The sequence below is a fragment of the Miniopterus schreibersii genome (genome assembly GCF_964146895.1).
Source record: "Miniopterus schreibersii genome assembly, chromosome: 3".
In the NCBI taxonomy this organism is placed as follows: Eukaryota; Metazoa; Chordata; class Mammalia; order Chiroptera; family Miniopteridae; genus Miniopterus; species Miniopterus schreibersii.
The window spans coordinates 2,762,459-2,786,372 of NC_138103.1; the positions used below are offsets into that span (position 1 = coordinate 2,762,459).

The 23,914-nt window shown below is 54.9% G+C and overlaps 1 protein-coding gene across 2 annotated transcripts in view; it reads right to left on the minus strand.

The window, feature by feature from the left end:
- PRKCB (protein kinase C beta) overlaps nucleotides 1-23,914 on the minus strand; it is a 274,237-nt gene that overhangs the window by 44,046 nt on the left and 206,277 nt on the right. For both annotated transcript variants that reach the window (XM_081132525.1, XM_081132524.1), the window contains exon 10: nucleotides 9,439-9,612. In XM_081132525.1, coding sequence (XP_080988651.1) covers nucleotides 9,439-9,612 — 174 coding nt within the window. The remainder of the gene's footprint in view (nucleotides 1-9,438; nucleotides 9,613-23,914) is intronic.

A 23,914-nucleotide genomic window follows, 5' to 3' on the forward strand; every position in this document is an offset into this window, starting at 1 on the left:
AGGGATCAACCTGGGGCCTCGGCGTGAGCCCGGAGCGGGAATCAGCCCGCGGCCCCAGTGCTCGGGCCGCTCCAGCCAACCGGCCGCCCGGCCGCGGAGAGGAGCGAATCTTAGAAATTCACTGAGCCTTTGTTTGTGCAAGTCGTGCATTAGGTGTCAAAGGGGAAAAGTGGTAAGTACAATACAGGCTCTGCCTTCAGATTCAGTTAAAACAAAAAGACGACAAACTCAAGCCGTCATCTAAAATAAAATGTGACCAAAGACATTCCATGAGAGGCTCAGAGAGGGAGCTCGGGGGCTCTGCCAACGAGCGGCCCCGCCTCCGAGCCTTGCCGGCCGTCCCTCCACGGCCCCAACACGCGGCAGCTCCCACGCCTGCTCTGAAGCCATCTCCAGGTCGCCACAGATCTTCCGTGTAGTCACGTGCAGCGGGTTTGCCACGGGGCCTATCTGCTGTACCACACGAGAGCCAAAAGGTATTTCCAGAGCAGATGCGCAAGGCCCAGCTTGGCGCTCTCCCGCCTCTCAGTTTCCCAAAGAGGACTTGTCACAATTCAGGACTTCAGCCCTCCTCTCTCCGGGCTGACGCACCTTGACTCGTGCCTTTCCGCTCTTTCTGCCGAGCCCCGGGGGCTCCAGCTGGCTCCAGGACGTTCCTACGTGGGTGTCCACTGCCAGGCGCGGGTCAGCGCTCGAAGGCAGGCTCCCAGCTTCCTCTTCAGACTAGCCGGTCCGCTGGCTCCCAGAGGGTCTCTCCCCGGTTGTCATTGTTACTCATTACACACAGCCCTCGTCTCCTAAGCATGAAGCCACTTTGGCTCATGTCCAATCTCCTTTCTCCGTTCTCTCTCACATTCAATCAGTAAGTAAATAAAATTAGACACGCGTCTGTCACTGCATCATGCGAAGGGCTGGGTAGAATTTCACAGATTTGGAGCATGAGTATGAGGATGACTTGATTTAAAACACTGACTGGGTGGCATGTGCAGAATTCACCTGGGTGGCCCAGGACGGGGCAGAGAGTTCAGACAGCTAAGCATTTCCCCCCAAGACAGCTGACAGAGGGACGTCACATCACACTCATGGAACTGTCGGGGGGACAACAGCCATGGACAGAGAAAATCAACACCGTGGGCCACTGGAAGAGCTCGCGCCATGCGCTAAGGTGGGTGGCAGAAAGTGTTTGCCTATTTAATTAATGATCTTTAATGATCTTCCCTGTGGGTTAGTGAATTAATTCTGCATGTGAGCTGTTCCTCTTATCGCTCAGATCCAGCTGCTTCTCTTGAAAAGCTGTGCAGCGCTGTGGCTAATGTGAGCTAGTCCTGGGTTCAAGTCCCAGGTACATGCTTACCCACCCTGAGAACTTCCTCACATGCTTAACTCCCCTGCCTGCCCGAAGCGGGCAATGGCAGCTTCTCCCGGATGAAGCCGTCAAACCCGCGCAGACTCAGAGCCTTGCAGGACGCGGTCACACAACTCTTCTCTCCTCTGTATTCCACAGCCTTGCTATCACTCTCAGATCCAGTAATGAGGCTCCTCTGACTTCTCCCAGCTTTCAGAGCCTTGCCCTCCCACACAGAGAGCAAAGTTCTCATGGGCTGCAACCATCTCTCTCCTTTCGATCACTGAACAAAAATGCAAAGGCCACCAACAAGCAGGCAGAGAGCCAGGCTGTGTCCATTCTGACCCACCCAGATTTATATGCCTCGGCTGCATTCTTGGGCCTTTCTTGCACCCGAGATCCCCACCCGAGATCCCCGAATGGCTGTAGCTGCCTACAGCCCTGACAGGGCGAAGCTCTCGCCAGCTGCCCTCCCTTCCACTCCGCACTGAGAACCGTGCTGGCACCGCTAGAGCTGGCCGTGTCCCGCTCCAACTGAGTTTCCTTGGACTCAGGATGACGTCTCCCCCCCGCCCCGCCCCCCCCCCCCGATATGAGGACCAGTTATTCTTCCCCTGTAGATACAAGCCCTTCTGAAAGGTTCCTACCAAGTCAGTAGTAGCCAACTGCCAGCTGACCATGCAGGAATAAAACATCCGACCTGCACACACCCAGCAGGTTCTCTGTCCTGTGGGTATGGACTGGAACCCGGGGGGCTGGTGGATCGGCAAACTGCATGGACTGGGAAAGCCGAGTTGCCCCGACCAGGGAGAAACACAGACAAGTAGGAAGAAACAGGGATCTGTTCCCGAAGCTCTGAAGTGGCAGATTCTAGTTCCTCTCGAGGCTCCGGTACATCCCTGCCTTTGGGTGGGTTCCTTCCAACAAAATCCTTTTTTGACATAAGAAAGTTTGGAGGAAGGGGTGTTCTGTTTCTTGCAACCAACCATCACTGGCTGAGACTACTGCCCTTATGTCAGACCCATCCCTGGGGGCTGCTGCCGACCCAGAGCCGGCCCTGAGACACCAGGACTCCCGGGACACCCTTGGTGCTCAGCAGTCCTGGCATCAGGGGCCCACTCTCCGCGCTCAGCCCTCTCACCCCCTCCCTGTCCCCTGCTGCATTCTCGGCTGATGTCCCTCCCAGGATGCCTTGCAACGGGGTTCTTGCTGGGCCACCACAGCAAAGCTGAGAAGAAACTTCTGTCCTTCAATGACTCATAAAATCTAATTCTATTTTTTTTAAAAAAGAAGTGCATATGTTCAATGGAAAAGAAAACATTTAAAATAGACGTTTGCTAAGGAGACTTAACCGCCTGTGCCCACTGGCAGTTGGGAAGCTGCATGAATGTGCTGGCTGACAACGGCCCTGGGCAAACACAATCCCCGCATGCACGGAGCCCTCCGCCCAGCCGGGCAGCCGGGCAGCCGGGCAGCCGGGCAGCCGAAAGCAGCGCCTCCTGCTTCTCCCGCACTCTGCACACCGTCTTTTTCAGTCCCGCTTACTGTGCCCACTTTAAAGATGGTGAGACCTATACTCAGAGCTCTTGGTGATCACGGACCCAGGTTTACTCAGAGCTACTAGGTGATCACGGACCCAGGTTTACTCGGAGCTACTAGGTGACCACAGACCCAGGTTTACTCGGAGCTACTAGGTGATCACGGACCCAGGTTTACTCAGAGCTACTAGGTGACCACAGACCCAGGTTTACTCGGAGCTACTAGGTGATCACGGACCCAGGTTTACTCGGAGCTACTAGGTGATCACGGACCCAGGTTTACTCGGAGCTACTAGGTGATCACGGACCCAGGTTTACTCGGAGCTACTAGGTGATCACGGACCCAGGTTTACTCGGAGCTACTAGGTGATCACGGACCCAGGTTTACTCGGAGCTACTAGGTGATCACGGACCCAGGTTTACTCGGAGCTACTAGGTGATCACTAGGTGATCACGGACCCAGGTTTACTAGGAGCTACTAGGTGACCACGGACCCAGGTTTACTCAGAGCTACTAGGTGATCACAGACCCAGGTTTACTAGGAGCTACTAGGTGATCATGGACCCAGGTTTACTAGGAGCTACTAGGTGACCACGGACCCAGGTTTACTAGGAGCTACTAGGTGACCACAGACTCAGGTTTACTCAGAGCTACTAGGTGATCACAGACCCAGGTTTACTCAGAGTTACTAGGTGATCACAGACCCAGGTTTACTCAGAGTTACTAGGTGACGACAGACCCAGGTTTACTAGGAGCTACTAGGTGATCACAGACCCAGGTTTACTCAGAGTTACTAGGTGATCACAGACCCAGGTTTACTCAGAGTTACTAGGTGATCACACACCCAGGTTTACTAGGAGCTACTAGGTGATCACAGACCCAGGTTTACTCAGAGTTACTAGGTGACCACAGACCCAGGTTTACTAGGAGCTACTAGGTGATCACAGACCCAGGTTTACTCAGAGCCAGTAGGTGATCACAGACCCAGGTTTAGGTAACTGAGATGCTCACGCTTATCTCTTTGTGCTTCTAGAACAATCCGCTAAACCCCATCACCCAAGACCAGTCCACCTAGAGCAAGTCTCAGAAAATTCAAGCCCCATGATGGCTTTTGCATCTATCTGGGGATTAACGTTTGCCATCTGTGGCCCATTCAACACTTTGTAAACGGATTCGTTAGAGACGCTTCTGAAAACGAGATGGTCCCCCACGGCCTCCCTCAGTCAAGTCGACATTCTGATTGGCCTGTCTCCTGGTTCTTTCTCATGTGCACACTCAGTTTTAACACATTTAGAATGATCTCTTAAATAGAATTTATCTCCTACATTTTCTGTTAAAATTGTCTAAGAACATATCTGATGTAACAACTTTCCTACGCAAGGTTCTAGGAATTAGATTTGCATGATTTGAAGAATGACAAAAGGTGTTTCGTATATCGGCAGGTTCTTTTCTCCCTTCTATCTATTTTGACCACCTTAAGCATTTTTTTATCCTATTAAGGATCTTTTATCTTCAAATTCTAAATCTCCGGCAAGACAAACACATCAAATTTGCAACATTGTACCAGATTTGTCATTTTTTAAAGGTAGCTGATTCATAAAGAAATTCTGGGTCACAAAATACAAACTGACAACCCCCTCGGGCTGCAGTGGCCTCCTCGCCGCCCCTCACCCGCCTGGCGTGTCCCGCTGGGCACCTACCCTCCGGCTTCCTGCCGCAGGGAGCACTTTGCCCCCAGACACTCACAGGCCCGCCCCTCACTTGCTCTGGTCTCTGCTCAAACGTCATCCTTACCAGAGAGACCATCCCTGGTCATCCTATCAAATAGCATCTCTGTCCCATCCAGCCATCTCTACCTGGTTTATCTTTCGTTGCCATTGCTGTCTATTAAGTCCCCCGTTAGAACAGGGACGTCCCTCTGGTTCACTGCTCTACCCTCACAGTGATGCAGCTGTGTCCTGACACATTTATGTCAACAAATAAACACTGTCGACGGAGTCAATCAGCGTCAGCGCCCTCGATATCCGGACTTTCAGGGACACTGGCTTTAGAGGCGCTGCCTGTTTGAGCCCAGGCTGCCTCCTCCTGAGCACCAATTGGGGGTGCAGGGGATATGCAATCCGAGGCGGTGAGCATGAGCCAGGTGACCCCCTTGGGGGACCTTCCCCCAAAACGAGTGTCGCCTTCCTGCTCACCTGAGCTGCGCCAACGATGGTTTTCTCACATACATGCAGGGCTCCCTACGTTGTAAAATCCTAGATCTTCCCACACTGCCGCGTCCTCGTGGGTAAGCAGGTGTCTCCTTCACAGTGGAAGGAACCCTGAGGGCCGTTAGGACGCCTGACCGTTAGGACACCTGCTCAGTGCTCGTGTGACCTGAGCCAGTTCGTCTCTGAGGGTCCGCTTCCTTCATGCGGAAATGTGAGCAGCAGTTGCTCACAGTCTTCTTGTAACAATTAGATGTGATCGTGGGAGTGAAAATGCCTAAACTAGAAAGGAATCGGAGTTACGGCGGGGGCAGAGTGGCAGGTGTCCTAGAGTCTTGCAGAACCAACCCAGGGCCACCACTACCGTGTGACGGGGCAGGAGGTCCGACCTTCTCTGAACACCAGAGGCGGCGGGAGAGACACAGTGCCCGCCCAGCGGAGGCGCCGGGAGGGTGACGCGGGAGGGGCCCTGTGGAGAGCGGAGCAGTGCTGACGGCTGCCGCTGGCGGGGTTCTCACCGTCACCGTGGAGGCCATTTGGTGGCAGCTCAGGGCACAGCACTGGAAAAGCTTGGGCTCAGTGTTCAGTGGGCCTGCGGCCCTGGGCTGTTTAGGGAAAACTACCCGACATCCTAGATCTTCAACCCTTCTTCCTGCAAAGCGGACGACGAATAGTCCCCTCTGTCGCAATATTTTTGGGGAGCCTAGAAAGAAGCCGAGTTTCTGAGGCACAGGATGGAGGACACTCAGATGTGAAGTCAGTTCTAGTCAGGGGCTGGGAAGCTGAGGGATGGAGCACCAGGTGCGTTTGCTGGGCAGGTGGGAGATGGCAAGGCTCCTTAGGGCTCAGGCCCCTGCTGAGCCTGGACGGGGGGGGGGGGGCTGGGGATCCCGCCCTAGGGGGTCAGGGGAGTGGAAATTGCATGATTCACACTCAAAGCACTCAGAAATAGAGGTCAATGTAAAGCCCCTTGGAGCCTGGCTGCCTGAGTTCAAATGCTGGCCCTGAAGTACTAGCTGTGCGGCCTCTGGCCCCAGTGTCCTCATCTGTGAAATTAGAATGTGACAGGACCCATGCAGGGGCTGCTATGTGGCTTATGACCCGTAGCCCCCTGCCTCACAAGTAGCAGCCAGTATGAGGTCTCCAAAATCAGTTTAACTCACATAGAATGAAAATAGATGTGCTTAGCCAAAATAAAACCCAACTAAATGAAAAGTTTTAATTGGTGCCTTTCACTCAATGAGCATCTGCCACTGAGTGTGGGTGACACGGGAGGGCGTGGGCTCTTCCCTCGCAGCCTCGCCCTCGTAGGAGGAGCGCCTCCCGAGGCCGCGCAATTCTAACATAAAGTCACATCTTTCCCCACAGCACGGCCCCTGGAGACAGGGTGGCTACTTGATCCCACCCTCCAGAGAAAGCCATCTGTCCCCTCCTGCTGCGGCTAGACCCGGAGACCCTGCGTCGGCCCCAGGTGGGCTCTGTCCGGGCAAGACCAGCATCCGCTACACTCAGGTGTTCTGGGCTGTCTGGGCCCCTGAGCTCTGCCCTGGGGGGACCCGGCACCACACACCTTCCCCACGAGCCTGGGCCCTGCTCTCTCCCTCCAGGAGGCGAGCTGACACGAGTGAGTGAGGCAGTGTGACAGTCAGGGGTAATTTCAAATTTAATCTATCATTTTTAAAACAGTAAATTACAAACGACGATATTGAATGTCAACAAATATTCATCACAGATGACTAATTTCTCCGAGTCTCAACACATGCAGCTGAAACTGCAAACCGCTCCACATGCCCAGCCTCGCCACGGGAACGAGACCTCCCTCTAGTCTACGTGCCAGACTGAGGCCGTCTTCGTCTGCGGATGCTGGAGGCAGCGTGGGGGCCACCGGTGAGAAAGGGAAGACTGGGGAAGGGGGGTCTAGAGCCCTGAGTCCAGTCTAGTCCTGCCGCAGCCCCACTGGACTCCTCCAGGCCTTGCTTCCTCAGGCCTGGAAGACAGAGGACGCCCTCCCCATCTCTGCCAGGTCCCAGGCATCCTGAAGTACTGCCCTCTTATGCTTTTCTTTGCATTGACTCTTACTCAAAAATTTTACTTTAAAAGCGAACTTTCGCCACCTTTGGAGCATAATACTGAACCGATTCATGGAAACTGTTAACAAACAGGAACGAATCCAGCATTTACCCTGCCCTTCCTATATGAGCCGTACCCCCGGGCACCAGGCACTAGGTGACGAACCTCGTGCTTTTTTATTAAAGGACTCGAACTAATAAATGACAAGGGAGTGTTAGCATTAGGGTATCAACTTCTCAAACCCTTAATGAATGAATGGACCTAGGCCCCGAGCAGCAGCAGTTGCCAACATCACAAAGAGGGGAAGCCAGGCAGCATCTGCCTTCAGAGGAGAGGACGCCCTCCGTCTGCGCGTGGGGGAGCCCACTCCTGCGCGTGGGGGAGCCCACTCCTGCGCTATGGGTAACCAGGCTGAAAAGACTCGGGGTCCACACCCCAGATCGTCAGCCGATAGAACAGCAAATCATAGACAAGACGGAAGGGATGGAGAGAGATCACTATGTTGAAAGACTTACAAAACACATCAAATTTCTACAAGTAGGACAGATTAAACCATGGTTTAATACCATGATACATGGTTCTATACATGATAACACGGCAAAGACACGAAGGGAAGCCAGCTACCCCTGGGGGAGGACTGCGATGCGAGCGGAGAACCTTCTCGACCTGGGTAGCAACATAAGGAACTTAACCTTCTATTCTGTGTAGTTTTCTGTATTTGATTTATAATATTTCAAAATTAAAAGACTTAAAATGCTGTTGTAAATGGAAGAAATCTGAGGGGAAAAATGTAAAAGCAAAACAGTGACGTAGGAACCGCTGTTTGCCACAGCCCAGGGCCTACAGCCGGGGACCCTGTCAAAAAGCCGAGGGTCAGGAGGTGCGGCGAACAGGGGAGCACAAAATAGGAACTTTCTCCTTGAGGTTCTCAGAAAAGCTTCCAGGGAACTCAAAAGGGGCGCGTGACTGAAAATCCACCTGATTCACCTTTGCACTGCCCAGGACCACCCTGCACAGCAGTGCCCGCCCCATGGCTGGCAAACACGATTCCAGCTCTGAGTCCTGGCGGCGGGGAGTGGAGGGCGCTCCTGCAGACCAAGTGCTGCATTATGCGCTGCTCATGTGTAATCTCACATCTTCCTCACAACCACCTCAGGTAGGGCTGCTATCGTCACAGTCATTTTACAGGTAAAAGACAAGTACAGCCCCAAGAGGTGTGCAATTTGCCCAAGGTCACTTAGCCAGTAAGTGACAGAGGCAGATTTGAGCCCAGGTCTCGGAGAAGAGCATTTAGAATCGAACAGGAGCTGAGGTCCAGCTCTGTGCCTCTCACCAGGGCAGTTCTGTGCCTGGTGTGTGGTCTGCACTGAGAAATCCTCCCTAGACCCCGTTCTGGGGCTTCGAGACTGGATGTGTTCAACCTCCGTTAGCACAGCACAGGAGTAGGTGATGTTGGAGAAGAGAGCAAGTCCCCATCTTTAAATTAGATGTCACATCTCACATAGGGTTGGGCTCTAAAATTAGCACATGGGCTAAGAGCTGGATGGAGTCAAGGTCATCGTGAAAACTCCCTGAAAGCATCTTTAGGTCACAGGGCCACCGGCTCTCAGGAGCCCCAAAGGCAGGAATTAACTCTGTCCCTCTTTGCAGTAGGGGCTCTGGCCTCCCCTCCTTCGGTATGTAAAAGGGGACATGGCTCAGGGTTCTTTAAGGGCGTCTCTTGCTCTCACAGAGCTGGAGTCACAGTCAAGAGCAGACAGTGCACCAACGTCCCCTCTTGGGAGCCACAGCTCTGAGCTCACGAGCCCCTGCCCAGGACACTGCGCCCCACCCTGGGAGTCCTTGGAGGGCCGTGTTCTCAGGAAACCCCTCCTCCCAGGAGGTCCATGCAACTGAGGAAGGTACTGGAGCATCTAGGCTAAGGGTCTGGAGGGCTGTCTACCACCTAAAGGCACAGCGTGGGGACCTCTGCCCTCAGTCCCACCTGCTGTTACATCCCATATTGTCAGGCCAAAAGTCCTGTGTTTCTGTCCCCATGTCACCTCTTGCTGTCAGTGAAAGGCCCTGCTCTGTCAGCTATAAAAGCAATTGTCTGCCTTCCTTTATCTTTGTTGAAACAGCATCTGCCTGGGGGAGAGTGCTTCTCGGCGGCCAGCTCAGAGGTTCCCAGCAGCCTTCTCTGGGCCCCACATTTTCCTGTCTCGCTGGGATAGCTTCGGCAAAAACCCGCAGAAACCCTGGGGTGAAGTGCCCAGGCCCCAGGCCCCAGACCCCTTACCATGGTCTGGAAGCAGGAGTGCAGCTGGGTCAGGAAGGGCGGCTTCCCGGGCAGGGCCAGCACCCGCTTCTCCACCATGGTGCACTCAACGTCATCGTCCTGGATCACAACATCCTTCTTCAGGATCTTCACGGCGTAGAGCTCATCCGTGCCTTTTCGCTCCGAGAGCATGACCTGGGAGAGAGAGCAGCAGGTCAGGGTGCTGAGAGGGCCCCGGGGGAAGCCGGGGGAGCTGATGCCACTCAGTCCTCTCGGGGCCTTGTCCACAGGCCCTCCACCGACACTAAACCAACAGAGGACGCTTTCCGCAGATGTCACACCTGCCAGGGCTGAACCCACCCAACAGAGACGGTTCAAGGAGCACTGACCAAGTACTGGTCCCTCTGGGACATGGGTCAGTGCCCAGCAACACGGCTGGAAGATAAACCACATGAGGGCAAGTGTCTGCCTGTTTCATTCCCTGGTGCAACTTGGCACATAGTAGGTGTTCAATAAACCTTTGCTGGAGGAGGGGATTCCTGATAAAACTGAATACGGGGCTCTCGTCCCCTTATTCATTCAACTATTTAATATTCATCACGAGCCTGGTAAGCACTGGGGATACCACAATAAGCAAGCAGGAACATTCTGGCTTCGCACTCCTGAGAGGAAGAGAGGCTTCAGACAATTACAGGGGTGATTAATGTAATGTTTCAACATCCCCTCCGCTGTCCTGGGGCCTCCCCCATGCAGCTGTGGTCACCAGCAGGGCACGTCAATCGGTGTGGCTCACGGCACCCCATCGTTCTGGCTGGTCGCGACCACGCAGAGGGAGCAGTGGCCGGAGGGTGCTGATCCCCGCGAGCCTCGCAGGAGGGACCTTCTGATTGGGCAGTGGACCCACTTGCCGCAGCTGATCGGTAGGTGAGTGGCCTAAGCTGGGCCAGTCAGGTTCTCTCCGTAGGAGTTGGCAGTTAGGGGGCTCCAAGCCCTCAGTCTGGGGCCCCGAAGAGCACGCACAGAGCTGCCGAGGGCGGCTCGTTCCCACCGCGCGCAGGCAAAGAATGAAACTGAGGGGGAAGGAAGGTCGGGGGCGAGCAGAGACCTGCCTTCCAGCTCCTGGCTCCAGTCTCTCCCGGGGCTTGGCTGTTTCCCATTGGAAACCATACCCCTCCAATAAAATTATTGTTCTTATTTAAATTAAAACCGTTTGAGTGCATTTATGTTTCTTAGAGATCCTATAAGACAAAATTATTCCTTGCGTAGCTCAAAATCTTAATGAAAATTAAAATTTCAGGAAGCCAAACATGGTCAGGTGACTTGAACCGAGGCAAGTTCCACTCTTCTGAAAGGTCAGCGCCTCGGCCTGTGTCAGGTGCCTGCGGCCCTTGTTGGCCACAGAGAGTCCCAGCTCCCCCTCGCGTCCAGAAGGGCTCTGGCTGGGGGCCGGGAGTCTGCATTTTAACCATCACCCCCCCCCCCCCGAATCTAGTCAGTAAATGTGCTGTTGTGGGGAACTCTGAGGTACTACCGAAGCTGGCCCATTTCAGGGGGTGGCTGGGAGGCGTCCGTAAGTGAAACTATCCTGCCTTGAGTTTCCTAACAATTTCTCAGCAGTCATTCCTGCAGTCAGAAGAGAATTTTCCTTTGCTTCTTAGCATTCTAATCTTTTTTTTCTTTTTTTGTTAAAAAGTACAGCTGACACACGGTATTATTTTAGTTTCAGGTGTATAACCCAGTGATCCAACATTTACATACCTTCCAGTGTGGTACCGACAAGTCCAGTGCCCACTGGTGAGCATACAAAGTTCTTAGGATATTACCGATTATATTCCCTACGCTGTACCTTACATGCCAGTGATTATTTATTTTATAACTGGAAGTCTGTACCTCTCATTCCTCTTCAGTGTTTTCAAAGAAGCTGCCCCCCCCCCCAACTGGAATATTACTCAGCAATAAAAAGAATAGAATTTTGCCATTTGTGGCAACATGGATGGGCCTAGAAGGTGTTGTGCTAAGTGAAATAAGTGAGACAGAGAAAGCTTTCCTTTTCAATAGGAATCTCTCTGCCCTTTCTGGAGAGCTTTCTGAGCGCATCCCCAGTCGTAAAGGAAGTGGCATTCCGGGTGGTTTCATAAAATGCCCATAAGAGCTGACGCTCCTCAGTCAGCAGGCGGAGTCTGTGGCCTCTTCCCTTGAGCCTGGGCAGGCTTTGGATGGCCTCAGTGAAAGGGGCACAGTGTGGGTGGCCCTGCGTGACTTCCAAGGCAATAGCTTCTGTCCGTTTCTCTTGGGACACCTGCCTTTGGAGCCCTGAGGCCACCGTGCTAGTGAGGCCACAGAATGGGTCCACGCGGAGAGGCCCGGAGACTGCGTGAAGAGCTCGGGGCCCAGATGGCCCCAGGTGCTCCAGTCCCAGCTGTCCCAGCTCCAGCCACTGCAGGAGGGACCCCACGCCACAATCTACAGTGAGCACCCCAATTTCCTGACCCACAGAGACCATGAGAGATGAGAGATGATTGCTACTGGTTTAAACCTTGGAGCTTTGGGGGGATTTGTTAATGTAGCAGTAGAATCTAAGTTCATAGATGCACTAATGCCACCCAGTGTCGTCAGGGTGGCCCCTGTCACCTTGGTTTAATTCTTGGGTTTGGTTTTGCGCACTTTTTTCAGTCAGTATTTTTGAAAAGCTTCAATAGCTTCTGCCTCTGGGTGAGGCACCAGAGATGGAATGCGCTCTGCCTTCCAAATGTGTCACTCTCCTGGTCTCGCCAGGACCTGGCAGGCTGGCAATTCACCCATTCACTGAGTCAACATTCATCAGTGTCTAGGGTGTGCCCAGCACTGCAGGGCACAGGGGATGCAGGATGACAAGATTCCTGTCCTCATGAAGCTCACACTGCAGCCCAAATGACGGCTACTTCAATTGTCGTTAGACCCTGAAAAAGCAGTGTGCGGTGCCCTGTGAGCGTTTAAGTGGAGGGCTTAGCCTGACTCGATGGGTGCTCTGGGGATGGGACGGTTACGTGGAGACCCAGGACCAGCAGAGCAGAGACAGGAGAGGCACAGTCCAGCCACAGGGGAGGGAACCGGTTCCCTAGATTCAGCCACCTGGACCCACGATCCTCGGCCTTCACACGCTGTAGGGAGTGAGCACTCAAGCTCCAGAACCCCAATTCCTGATCCCAACCCCCAGCTTTCTGAGATCCAGCAAACCACCGTCTCCAGCAGAACCCGAGAGACCCGGCAGGAGGAGTGGCGCTGCCAGCAGTGGGGAGACTGAGCGAGGAACAGGTGCTGCGCAGAGGAAATGGCCCACGTCTGTGCCAGGGACAGCCAAGGCAATGCCGGGGCCCGTGGGAGGGGACGCGCAGGGGCTGGTGAGGATCGCCACACCCGCGTCTCCTCACACTGTGCACCATCTCCTTTAGTGCCCACAGGAACGTGGGGCGGGTTCCACTCCTGCCCCTCCTCTACAGATGAGCAGTCAGGAGACTTGTCAAGGTCACTCCACTGGGAAGTGGCACTTCCTGTGTCACCTGTCTCTGAAGTCCATGCTCTTAGCCACAACCCATCGATTCTTGAGGCCAAAGTACCAAGTGTGTGAGGCCGCCTCTTCAAGTTATTGCTGGGGTGCTTCAGATTTGGGGTGCTTCAGATTTGGGGTGTTTCAGAGTCAGCTCCAGGTCCTGGCCCTTTGCCTCCCCAGCCGCCTGCTGAGGTCGGGATCCTGTGGACTAATTCACGGCCACAGACGAACGGTCACGGCCTCCTCCATTCCTTATACAACCACCAGCACACCAGGCGCCTGTGGCACTGAGCGAGGCTCTGGCGGGTGCCACCCACAGGGCACACCCGGCCCTGGTTCCAGGGAGTAAGTGGCTGGAGAAGATCTTCCTTCCTCCTGCTGGGCCCTGAAGCATCAGTGTGCAGAGAATGGCAGAGAAACAGCCATAGGGCTGGCAACGCCGATGACCATGCTCTAAGTGCCCTTTAAGTGACGACCGTCTTCTAGTCATTGTCTTGCGCGGTTTCAGGAGCTCCCGCTTCAGTCAAGAGCAACACGAGGGGTGGGCTGTTCCTCTCTCGGGTGAGGACTCCCACCAGATGGAAAGGATGTGTGGAAGTGACATTCTTATCAAATTCCAAGCCACACCTGCTGCCCACGCATCCTCTGGGAGAGCCGTGAAGGGCGGCAGGAGAGGTGGGGGAAGGGAGCCCAGGCCTGCCGTCTGGGAGTCCGCGCTGAGGAGCGGGAGTGGCCACAGGGGCACCGGTGGCGAAGTGTGCCCCGAATCTCAGCTCCTGACCTCACCAGGACAGTGGCGGTCAGGCACGGACTCCAGACTAAGGCCTGGGACATGTCCAAGTTCTTCCACGTGCTGGTCAGTTAGCTTTGCTGAGCCTTGTGACCTCATCTGTGAACCAGGGACACCCGCAACGCTTAGCTTTCGGGGTGCTGAGGGGCTGGTGGGCGAGGTGTGCACCGAGCTGGGAGCGTGAGTGGCTGTACTGGTGTCCCCCGGCTGCTGTCACAAGGAGCCGGAACCGCGTGGCCTGAGGCGACAGGAGTCTGTTCTCTCGGTTCTGGAGGCGGACGCCGGGTGGGGGCAGGGTGGTGTCTAAGGCCCGGCGGGAGTCTGCCCCGCGCCTCTCTCCGCTCCGGTGGCCGCAGCAACCTGGGTGCTCCTTGCCTGCAGATACATCCCTCTGTCCCTGCCTCTGTCTTCACGCGGGGCTCTTCCCGGTGCCTCTGCGTCTGTGTCCAAGCGGCCTCCCCTTGCAAAGCACAGCTGCTGGACTGGGGCCCACCCTAATGTCATACGTCTTCGTCTTATCTTGCTCACACCTGCTAAGACCCCGTGTCCAAGTCAGGTCGCGCCTGCCGTTAGGACTTGGCACACACGGGGGGCATTCTGCCCACCACAGTGGCTGTCACCAGCTACATCCCTCAGGGGACAGCCGAGGGGGCCGCTCGTGATCCTTGCTCACCAGCACCGGCCTCCAGTTCTCATGGCTACGGAGATTCGCCCTGAGGGAACTGCGTGTCCACTGGCTCGCTAACCCGATACGGCAGAGACGGGTGGGACCAAAGCCCCGCCGCCCACTCCCCCAGAGTCAACGGACAACTGCCCAAAGTCCAAACCCAGTTCAGCCTCCTCAGTTCTTACACCAGCAAGCTTGTCAGCTCTACATTCGAATCATGCCATATCCAGCCTCGTTCCTGGCCTGAGCCGCCAGGACCTCCAGCCTGCTCTCTGGCAGCCCCCCCACTTGTTCTCGGCTTCCACTCTGCTGGCCCCAACCCCCCCACACGCTCCGCTCTCCCGCCTGCAGGGCTCTCCCCGGATACGCTCCGCAGCTCTCCCTCGCGCCCTTGCAGGGCCTCCCTGGCCACCTTCCCTAGGATGCAGCGCCTTTGTCGCTCCGTGTGTGCGCGCGCACTCTCAGCTTTCCAGAAGTGGAGGCAACCAGAGCTACAGGAAACATTACAAAAGTTCCTATTTTCTATAAGGACACCGTTTTTTGAGGAGAAAAGCAAGCCTTCCCCGGGACGCCGTCCGCGTGAAGCACCTGCACGGTTTGAACCTGCGGCGCCACAGTGGCAGCTGCTCTCCACCCGTCGCCGACGTCAGGGTCCGGAAAGGAGCAGAGGCGACGGCAAGTCGGCTGCCCCGCAGGGCTGCGAACTCGGCCAGCGCAGGGCCTGGCAAAGGACCCCAGCCGCAACTCCGATGGTGCATCTGAGGGAGACAGGCAGACATGTGGGGGCAGCAGGGCCCCCAACACTAGCTTGGGGGAAGAGGGCCAGTGAGCGGCCATGAGCTGAGGTCAGCACGGGAGAGCGAGGAGCAAGCTCCAGCCAGGTGCGTCCACCACGGGCCCTCGGGGTCCCCTCTCCTCTCCCACGCCCACCACACGAGGGTGCGGCACGTGGGCAAGGCCGGGTGCAGGGCTGGGCGCCGACTCGCTGCCAGACGTGTGCCCCCTCAATTCTGGGGTTCCGTCTCTCGGAGGGACCCTGCTCTCTGGGGCCGTCTCCTGCTTGGGTTCCACGCAGTCGTCGGAAGACCTGCGCAGGCACTTAGAGCAGCTCAGCCCCGCGCCTGGGCAGACGCGGCGGCCACCCCTCCTCTCCGGGCTCCGTCCCTGCTCACCGCGCGCCTGTTCCCAGGCTCACAGCGGACCCCCCAGGAGGCTGAGGAGCGGGCGCCCGGCCCACACAGACAAGGGAACCACCATCTCCTAAACACATGGGCCTGCCCACGCCAGCCCGGCTGCCCAGGAGGCTGGCAGCGCGTGGGCAAGAGGCGGTCAGAACGGCGTCGTAACCAGGGAGAGAGCACCGGGGGAGCACCGTCCGCCGGCTCTTCCGAGGGCGCTCACCCCCAGGAGTGGGATTTTGAGAGAATTGGGTGCAGTGCGCTACAAAAGGTCAGCCTCAGCACCCTCCGCTTAGCGGGAATCCTGACAAGCTCTTCGATGTAAGAACGAGGTTATGACATCGACCGAGTCTGATGAGCTGGGAGTTTATATATAACTAGAATCATAAACTTATAGTGGGTACAAGTTCCGCTCTGGAATCACGAGTTCGATCCTAACTCTATCACGTGCTTGTTGTGTGATCTTGGGCAAGTTACTCAACCTCTCTGAGTCCCAGCTCCCTCATCCTTACAAGGGGCGTAACAACAGTCCCTCACTCGTGCGACAGCAAGTGACATAATGCAGGCACAGCTCAGCACCGGGCACACAGCAAGCCCTACCGTTAAAGCGGGAGCATGATCATGGCGACTAAGAGGGATGTCCCAGCTCCTCTCCCACAGTCCCAGATGGCAGAAAGAGCCGGAGCACAGACCAGCATTTCTGGGGAATCCGTCTTAGGAGGTCGTTGGGCAGAGCCCAGAGTAAGAGGCAAGGTCACCCTGTCTGTGCCCAGAGGCGGGGCTGGGCGGGGGCCCTCCCAGAGAGGCTAGGAGGACGCCTGCGGGAGACGCAGGCTCGGGACAGACAGGACTTCCCTGTGGAGTCAGCAAGCCATCTGTCAGCTTCCAAATTCCGAATTGGGAAGGGACTGTATGGTCCCCAGGCCCTCACAGACTCGGCTTTGCTGGCATGGAGGCTTGCGAAAGCCGCCTTCAGCCTGGCAGGGGTGGAGAGCTGGCTTACGCCACCCAAGCCCTGAGAAGCAGAGGCCTGAAGGAGGGGCGGGAGAGCTGCAGCCGCTGGACGGGCGTGAGATGTAGACAAGGGCCCATTAGCCCAGACGGCACAGTAAGAGCCCAACGTACAGAAAGAACTCGATGCACTGAGCTCACCATGGCTGGTGAGTTCATCGCCTTTGGAGGTTCTCCCAACGTTTAATTTTCTCCCGTCATGAAGACGTCCTAACATGTTCTGGGTCATCTTTTCCCCCCCAACTCCGTGAAGTAATTTTTATCTAGGTTACCTTGAAGACCCCAATTTTAATTCTCCAAAGTGTAACCGTTCAACTCTGAATCGAATCACACAGATCAGTCACACTAATCGAACATGAAGTCATGTGGTTTGGGGAACCGAATGCACCTGCCTCGAGGAGCAAACTAATTAGCAGCCTAGACACGATTCCTGGCTTCCACAGCTCGCTCTGGAGCAGGAACTGGGTAGACTGGCTAATTGAAGAAGCACTTCAGGAAAAACGGAAAGCGGTAGAACGGGGACAGATGCTAATTGGGAGTTAATAGTGCGGATCTGGGCGGGACGGCACCGCGGCGTCGACGCCATCACAGGGAGTGAGACGAGCTAACAGCAGCACCAGCGACGCTCGGGGGACCCAGCTTGGTCATCTCAGATTCATTACGTAAGGCTTTCCATACTTAAAATAAAGACTCTTTACGCGGCTTCATACTGTATGATTCTAACTATCTGACATTCTGGAAAAGGCAAAACCATGGAGACAGTAAAAAGATCAGTGGTTGCCAGGGGGTAAGGGGGCGGAGGAATGAACAGGCAGAGCACAGAGGATTTTCTGGGCAGTGAAAATACTCTGCATGACACCACAGTGGCGGGTACATGTCATTACATATCTGTCCAAACCCGTAGGATGTGCATCAGCGGCAGCAAATCCGAAGGTAAACTGTGGCCTTTGAGTGAAAATGACGTCAACGGAGGGTAATGAACGTGCCGCTCTGGGGGCGATGCTGACGGCCGGGGAAGCAAGGATTGTGTAATGGGCTTCTCAGGCCAGAAGTCAGGTTGGGAGGCGTTATTCGAATTTAAATCTTTTAAAGTGATGCCACATCACACCTTAGATTTAATCACGTTGGATTTTTGCCCACTAGCAGAGGAAGCCCACGGAAGTGAGAAACAAAGTCAGAGAGAAGGTGCTCTCGGCCTAGTCATCCCGGCTGTCTGGGGCTTGATGTTGTTAAGCAAATGTCACTACACCCTGGGAGGAGTGACTCACGGCGACTGTGGGAAGGGGAGGAGAGGGGGAAGAGGTCCACCTTGCCCAGCCTCTGTGCTGTAAATGAAGACATTCAGTTGGATTTAAAAAGAAATGTTTCCTTGTCTGATTGGGAAACGCAAAAGGACTCCTAGTTCAAAACTCTGGGCTGTATCACTTCTATTATCGATGTAATGGAATTGATACGATAGAATTGAAAGGTGTCAGTTCCAGCTATTGAAGTGCTCTTTTGTGCTCAAATCAATGTTGCTGACATACGTCCTTAGTCAATTTTCTTCGAATCACATGTTCTATTACGCAAAACTAGACGGTTAAAATACAAGCAGATTTATTTGACTGTTTTTAAGGCGGTTGCCCGGAAAACAGACCAGTAATTGATGCCTTTCACCAAAAGAAAATTCAATGAAGCACTTGGGATCCGTCACTCATCTCAACAACCAGGTTGCTCACAGGAGGCCTGCTTCTCCGCGGCCTGCCTGCCCCGGGCGCACCAGCCTCCTCGCCGGGAGCCGTCGCGGACCCCGGGCGGTGGAGCTGTGCGGCCCGGGGTTATGCGCTCAGAGGCCACGCCACCCGGGTTTGACCCTGCACCCAGTGCTGCATGGCTTCCATTCTCGCCCCTCTGATCTCCATCTCCTCGCCTGTAAACTGCAGACAGTAACAGCACCCACCTCGTAAGATCATTATGAAGGTGAACAAAGCACAGAAAACACTTAAGGCAAGTCCTCAACGCTCAAAACATTTACCCGCCCCGGCAGTGGTTTCCAACGAAGTCAGTTCATGATGGGAAACCCGGTGGGGTGAGAGGGAACTAAAACCAGGGCACGTTTAATCACATTAACCGCCTGTATTTGTACATCCGAAACACTCGCCATGGGTGTTGGACGATTACAACCGACAGGTTTCTGCTTTTAGGTCTGTTCTAGACGACGGGTTCCGCTGTTGGGAACCAGGACTCCGTCTGGGCCGAGCGGTGGCTTTCGGAACCAGTGCAGAGATGCAGCCGAGAGGGACGTACCGGGCAGCGGGCGCTGACACACAGTAATGGGACCAGAGGCCGTGAGTTATCACCGGAGGCAGTTTCCACGTTAACAGGCGCCGGCTGGCCCTGCAGTTATACGGCCAGATTTAACTTCGGATTATTTTCCCCAGAGTCAGGCAACATTTTCTAGAGTATACAGACCCCAACTCCCGCCCTGGCCTGCGCGCCAGACAGGCGGCACCGCCCTCCTCTCAGGGAGGCTGCGCATTCCCACAGGCTTCTGGGGCACCTGTCCTGCCAGCCACCCCCAGCTGGCGGAAAAGTGCCCAGCCCTTGGCCAACAGAACCGAGTGGGTCCCTGAGCCACACTGACCCGCCAGCTTCTCTTTCCCGGGACTTAAAAATTCTTGGGTATTCTCGACCTGGGGACAAGACATTGAGAACTGAGAAGTGACAGGCGGCTGAGGGAGGTGGTGTGATGCGCACCCAAGAAGCAGGGTGACGGGCTGGGGCCCAGGACGCAGACCATGGCGGTCGGGCTCCCGGAAGCTTCCGCATTCCAGCTGCACCTCCTGCCTCTGGGCGGGGGGAGACACAGAAACGTGCCGTCTTCCCAACGAATGCCCCCTACGCACCCCGACTCCAGGGTCTTACTTCCTGCGTCGCAGGGGCTGCAAACCTGCAGCTCCAGGCAGCTCACTTTCCTTAATATGGTCATTTGGGGGGTGGGGGTGGACCCTTATACTTTCTTGTCTGTCATTTACTGTCTACCGGGGAGTGAATTCAGCACCGCACTGAGCAGAGACTTGGAAGAATCAGAGAGTGAGCTGGCCTCACAGGACTTGGCAGATGAGTTGGCAAAAATACCCGCAATCAGAATTGCACATGAAAGACCGGGGCTCGGAGGGAGGGGTGGCAACTGGGATGGAACCGAAGAGAAGGCAGGAACAGGCCCGGGCAGCAGATGTCCAAGGCGCTGGAAGAGAATGGAGGGAGCGGGCGGCAGAGGCTCTGAGCTGCGGGCGCGCAGTGTGACGAGGAACTCGCCCTGTGCTGCAGGAAGACGCACAGCAGGTTGAGTGAAGGGAAGTGCTTTGTCCTCAGGGTTATGTAACCACATCCAGTGTGTGCGTGAGAGTCCACGCCACTGATGAGACTAAAATTAGGACGGACTCCACCACAGGAGCGCCAACACTTCAGAAAAGGCCTTTGTGAACCGGTTTGAACTAAACTGACTTTCATCTCCTCGGGCAATGCCTTCCTGTCTCATTCAGTGCTGCGCCGGGTCCAGCAGAAGCCCTGTATCTGGGGCTCGGAGCCTGGGCTGCTCTCTGCGCCCAAACCCGGAGTGCGCACTACTAACCGGGTGGTTTTCGGGGAGGCCAGCTGGGAGGCTGCTGAGGGACGCTCTGTTGGGGAGCTGGTGCCAGCAGCCGGGGCCAACTTCACCAAGCCCATGCAGCGCAGTGTGAGGGGGCAGACACAGTCTTTTTAGGGGCTCATGAGAGCGTTTTAATGTCTTTTAAATCACAAGAAATGAATAGATTTTTAGGTTGAGGAAAATGCTTTGACACGTAACATTAATATATTCATCCTTATAACAATGCAATCACAAGACACAACTTCTTTTTTCCCAGAGTGGAAGAGGTACCCCCAGGTGTCTTTATGCAGCTCTGAGGCAATTTTGAAACTGCAAAGTAGAGACAAGTGCTGTTAGTGACAGAAAGAGGCAACTGGAATCACGAAACTTAGTTTCAAGTGCTGGTCCTGCCTCTTCCCAGCTGTGTGCCCTTGGGGAGGCCACTCAACCTCTCTGACTCACAATTTCCATGGAAGTATAACAGGGTTAATGCTGGTAACTGCCGTGCAGGGCTGTGGTGAGAATCAATCTGATATAATGCATGTGAATCCATAGCACAGTCCCTGGCAATCAGGATGAGCTCAATAAAAGTTGGAGGCAGTGGGGGTGGAGAGTGGAACGGGAGTCAGCGTCGTGAAGGTTAGGAGAAATGCAGGTTGAGGGCTGGGGAGAAAAGACTGGGAGGATCCCACGAGCTGAAGCCTCAGAGGCGGCGAGAAGGGCAGAGGCCAGAGGGGTGAAGTCCATTCCTGGGGCCCTCTCAGGAGTCCCTACCCATGGCTCAGTTCCAATGAGCGATCGCACACAGGTGGGTGGTGGACAGGCAGACAGTGGTGCAGGAAGAGCAGAAAACCTGGAGCATCCGTCATCGCTGTGGGCACTACGGGCGAGCAGCCTGTCTGGTGGCAGAGCTCAGAGAAACACCGGGCATGCAAACCTTGCTTAGCATGTAGCGCGAAAGCAGAGAGGGGGTAATGGGAAAATGGTTAACCTCCCAAACACGTTTGCAGCAGGGAGAGGTGACCACTGTGTAGACTAGAAATGCAAGTGTGAAGCATCTGCAATGAAGAACCCAGGATCACACATATTTAAAATCAAACCTGGTCCATTAAATGCCGCTAACAAGCTGTGTGGTTTTAGCAGGTTATCTCCACTTTCTGCATCTCATGTCCTCACCCGTAAAATGGGATAATAGTAGCCACGGGCCAGCGTAAGCGTGAGCCAGCACCTGTGAAGCACTTCCAGCAGAGCCTGGCGCACCGGCGGTGTCACCAGCACATCAGCGCCTCGCCACCACTGAACATGCGTTCCACAGGGACAGACATTTGCTCACAGCCATGTCCTCTGCACTAGAAGAGTGCCTGGCACATAGTAGATGCTTAGTAAATACTTTAAATATATATATATCTTTATCGATTTCAGAGAAAGTGAGGGAGGGGGAGAGAGAGAGAGAAACATCAATGATGAGAGAGTCACTGATCGGCTGCCTTCTGCACGCCCCTGGGTGGGGATCGAGCCCAAAACCCGGGCATGTGCCCTGATCAGGAATTGAAATGCAATCACCTGGATCCCAGGTCGACGCTCAACCGCTGAGCCACACCGGGCGGGCGGTAAACACTTCTTAAATGAACAAATGCTTAATTATGCCTGTCAGAGGCAGTTTTTATAAAAGTGATAGCTTCTCCCTGGAATGGGGTGTGGGTCCAATCTGAGTCCCAGTCCCTTCCCCTCACAGCTGCCCTCTGCTGTCACCGGAGCCAGCGCACCGTGTCTCAGGCCTGGGGAGTGAGGAGCTGATCGCTGGTCACCCCGGACACGGGAGCTTCAGAAGCTGCTGGGGCGGGAGTCACGGGGCGAGGGGGGAGGCAGAGGCGGCAAATCCCAGGGTGGTCTGAGTCTATGGGCACGTTAATCCATAAGTGACAGAAGGGACGGCCAAGATCACCGGAAAGGTGTTTAAGGGCACAGGACATGTTGGGAGTGCTCCTCATCGAAAGGAAAGGACATGGGGACAGGGAAGATCAGAGACTTTCTGCACTTTCCCAGTATGAACAAAAAACATAGCAAAACCACTTCGTGTTCTTAGAAATAGAATAGAACTAAAGTGCCAAACTGTCATTGTGAGTGTAAGACCTTAGGACGGTTTTCCACAAAACGTGTTAACTGTACCACCAGCAGTAAACAAACAAAATTACTTCTTTTAACAAATTCTCCTAAACACATTGAAATAAATATATGACAGGCAGATGGAGCCTGTGGCTTCCCGTGTATTACTGCTTCAGGCAATGGGAAGAGAAAGAGAAGTCAGCCAGCCCTGGACGGTGGCTCAGCTGGCTGGGCCCGCGCACCAAGAGGGCCGAGGGTTCGACTCCCAGTCAGGGCTCATGCCTCGGTCGAGGGTTCGACTCCCAGTCAGGGCTCATGCCTCGGTTGTGGGTTCGACTCCCAGTCAGGGCTCATGCCTCGGTCGAGGGTTCGACTCCCAGTCAGGGCTCATGCCTCGGTTGTGGGTTCGACTCCCAGTCAGGGCTCATGCCTCGGTTGTGGGTTCGACTCCCAGCCAGGGCTCATGCCTCGGTTGTGGGTTTGGCCCCTGGTCAGGGCCCAGAGGAGAGGCCACCAATCAGTGCTTCTCCCTCACATCGATGTCCCTCTCTCGCTTTCTCTCTTCCTCTCTCTCTAAAAATTAACAAAAGCATATCCTCAGGTGAGGGTTGAAAAAAAAAGAAAGAAGTCAACTAAATCAACTTAAAGGAAACTATTTAAGGTAGTGTAAAGGAGGGACGTGCATGGTAAAAAACAAGCAGGTGCCTGAATAACTAGTATTTCGGACACTTGGCCAAGGCTGCGCCCCATCAGCCCCGCTGCACAGCGGGTTTTGAGCTGGAGGAGTTGGCGTCAGCACCCAGGAGAGCAGCACCAGGGGCCGGGTCTGGTGCCTCATGGGGCCCAGCCTAGCCCCCAGTGGCCTCCTTAGTGACACTCCCGCCCTCAGGCACTAGAAGGCTCAGGTTTGGTTTCCACCACTTGGCTTCTGCTTTTAGTGCTAATCTTAAAAGCATATAAAGCAACACCCTGGATGGGACCTTTTTTTTTTTTTTTTTTTAATTTATCGTTATTGTTGAAAGTATCTTTGAAGCGACAAATCTAACACCTGGGCCCCCGGCTTCTAAAGACTTCCTACTCTTTTCTTTTAATTTTGTAAACTGACCTCTTCCTACTCGGTTAATTCCTGGCTGTGCTATGCTTCAGGAAAAGCAGCCCCAGCCCCTGGACTGCCCATGACTTGAACACAAGGAAATATCACTGGGGGGAGGACATGAAGCCTTCTGCTTGGGGGGTGTGATAAACTGGGAGTTTTCAAGGGGCAAGTCAGAAGGTCCTTTGTGTCCCCAAGGAAAATTCCAACAGCAGCTGAACATTAGAGCGTGCGGCTGACCACGGGCTTGTTCTCTCAGCCTCCCTTGCACCGAGGCGTGGCCATGCGGCTAAGGTCTCCCTAATAGTGGGGAGGCAGAAGCACTGGGTGCCACGTCCAAACTAAGACTTTTCAGAAGCAACGTGTGCCTCTCCCTCCCCTCGTTCCCCTCCGCCTCTGGATGCAGACAAGACCAAGGCCATGGGGATCCGAGGGGCCACGCGAGATGAAGACGCCTGGGCCCCTTACCCACCACACGGAGGGTGTGGGGGCGCCCAGGAACACCCACCTCAT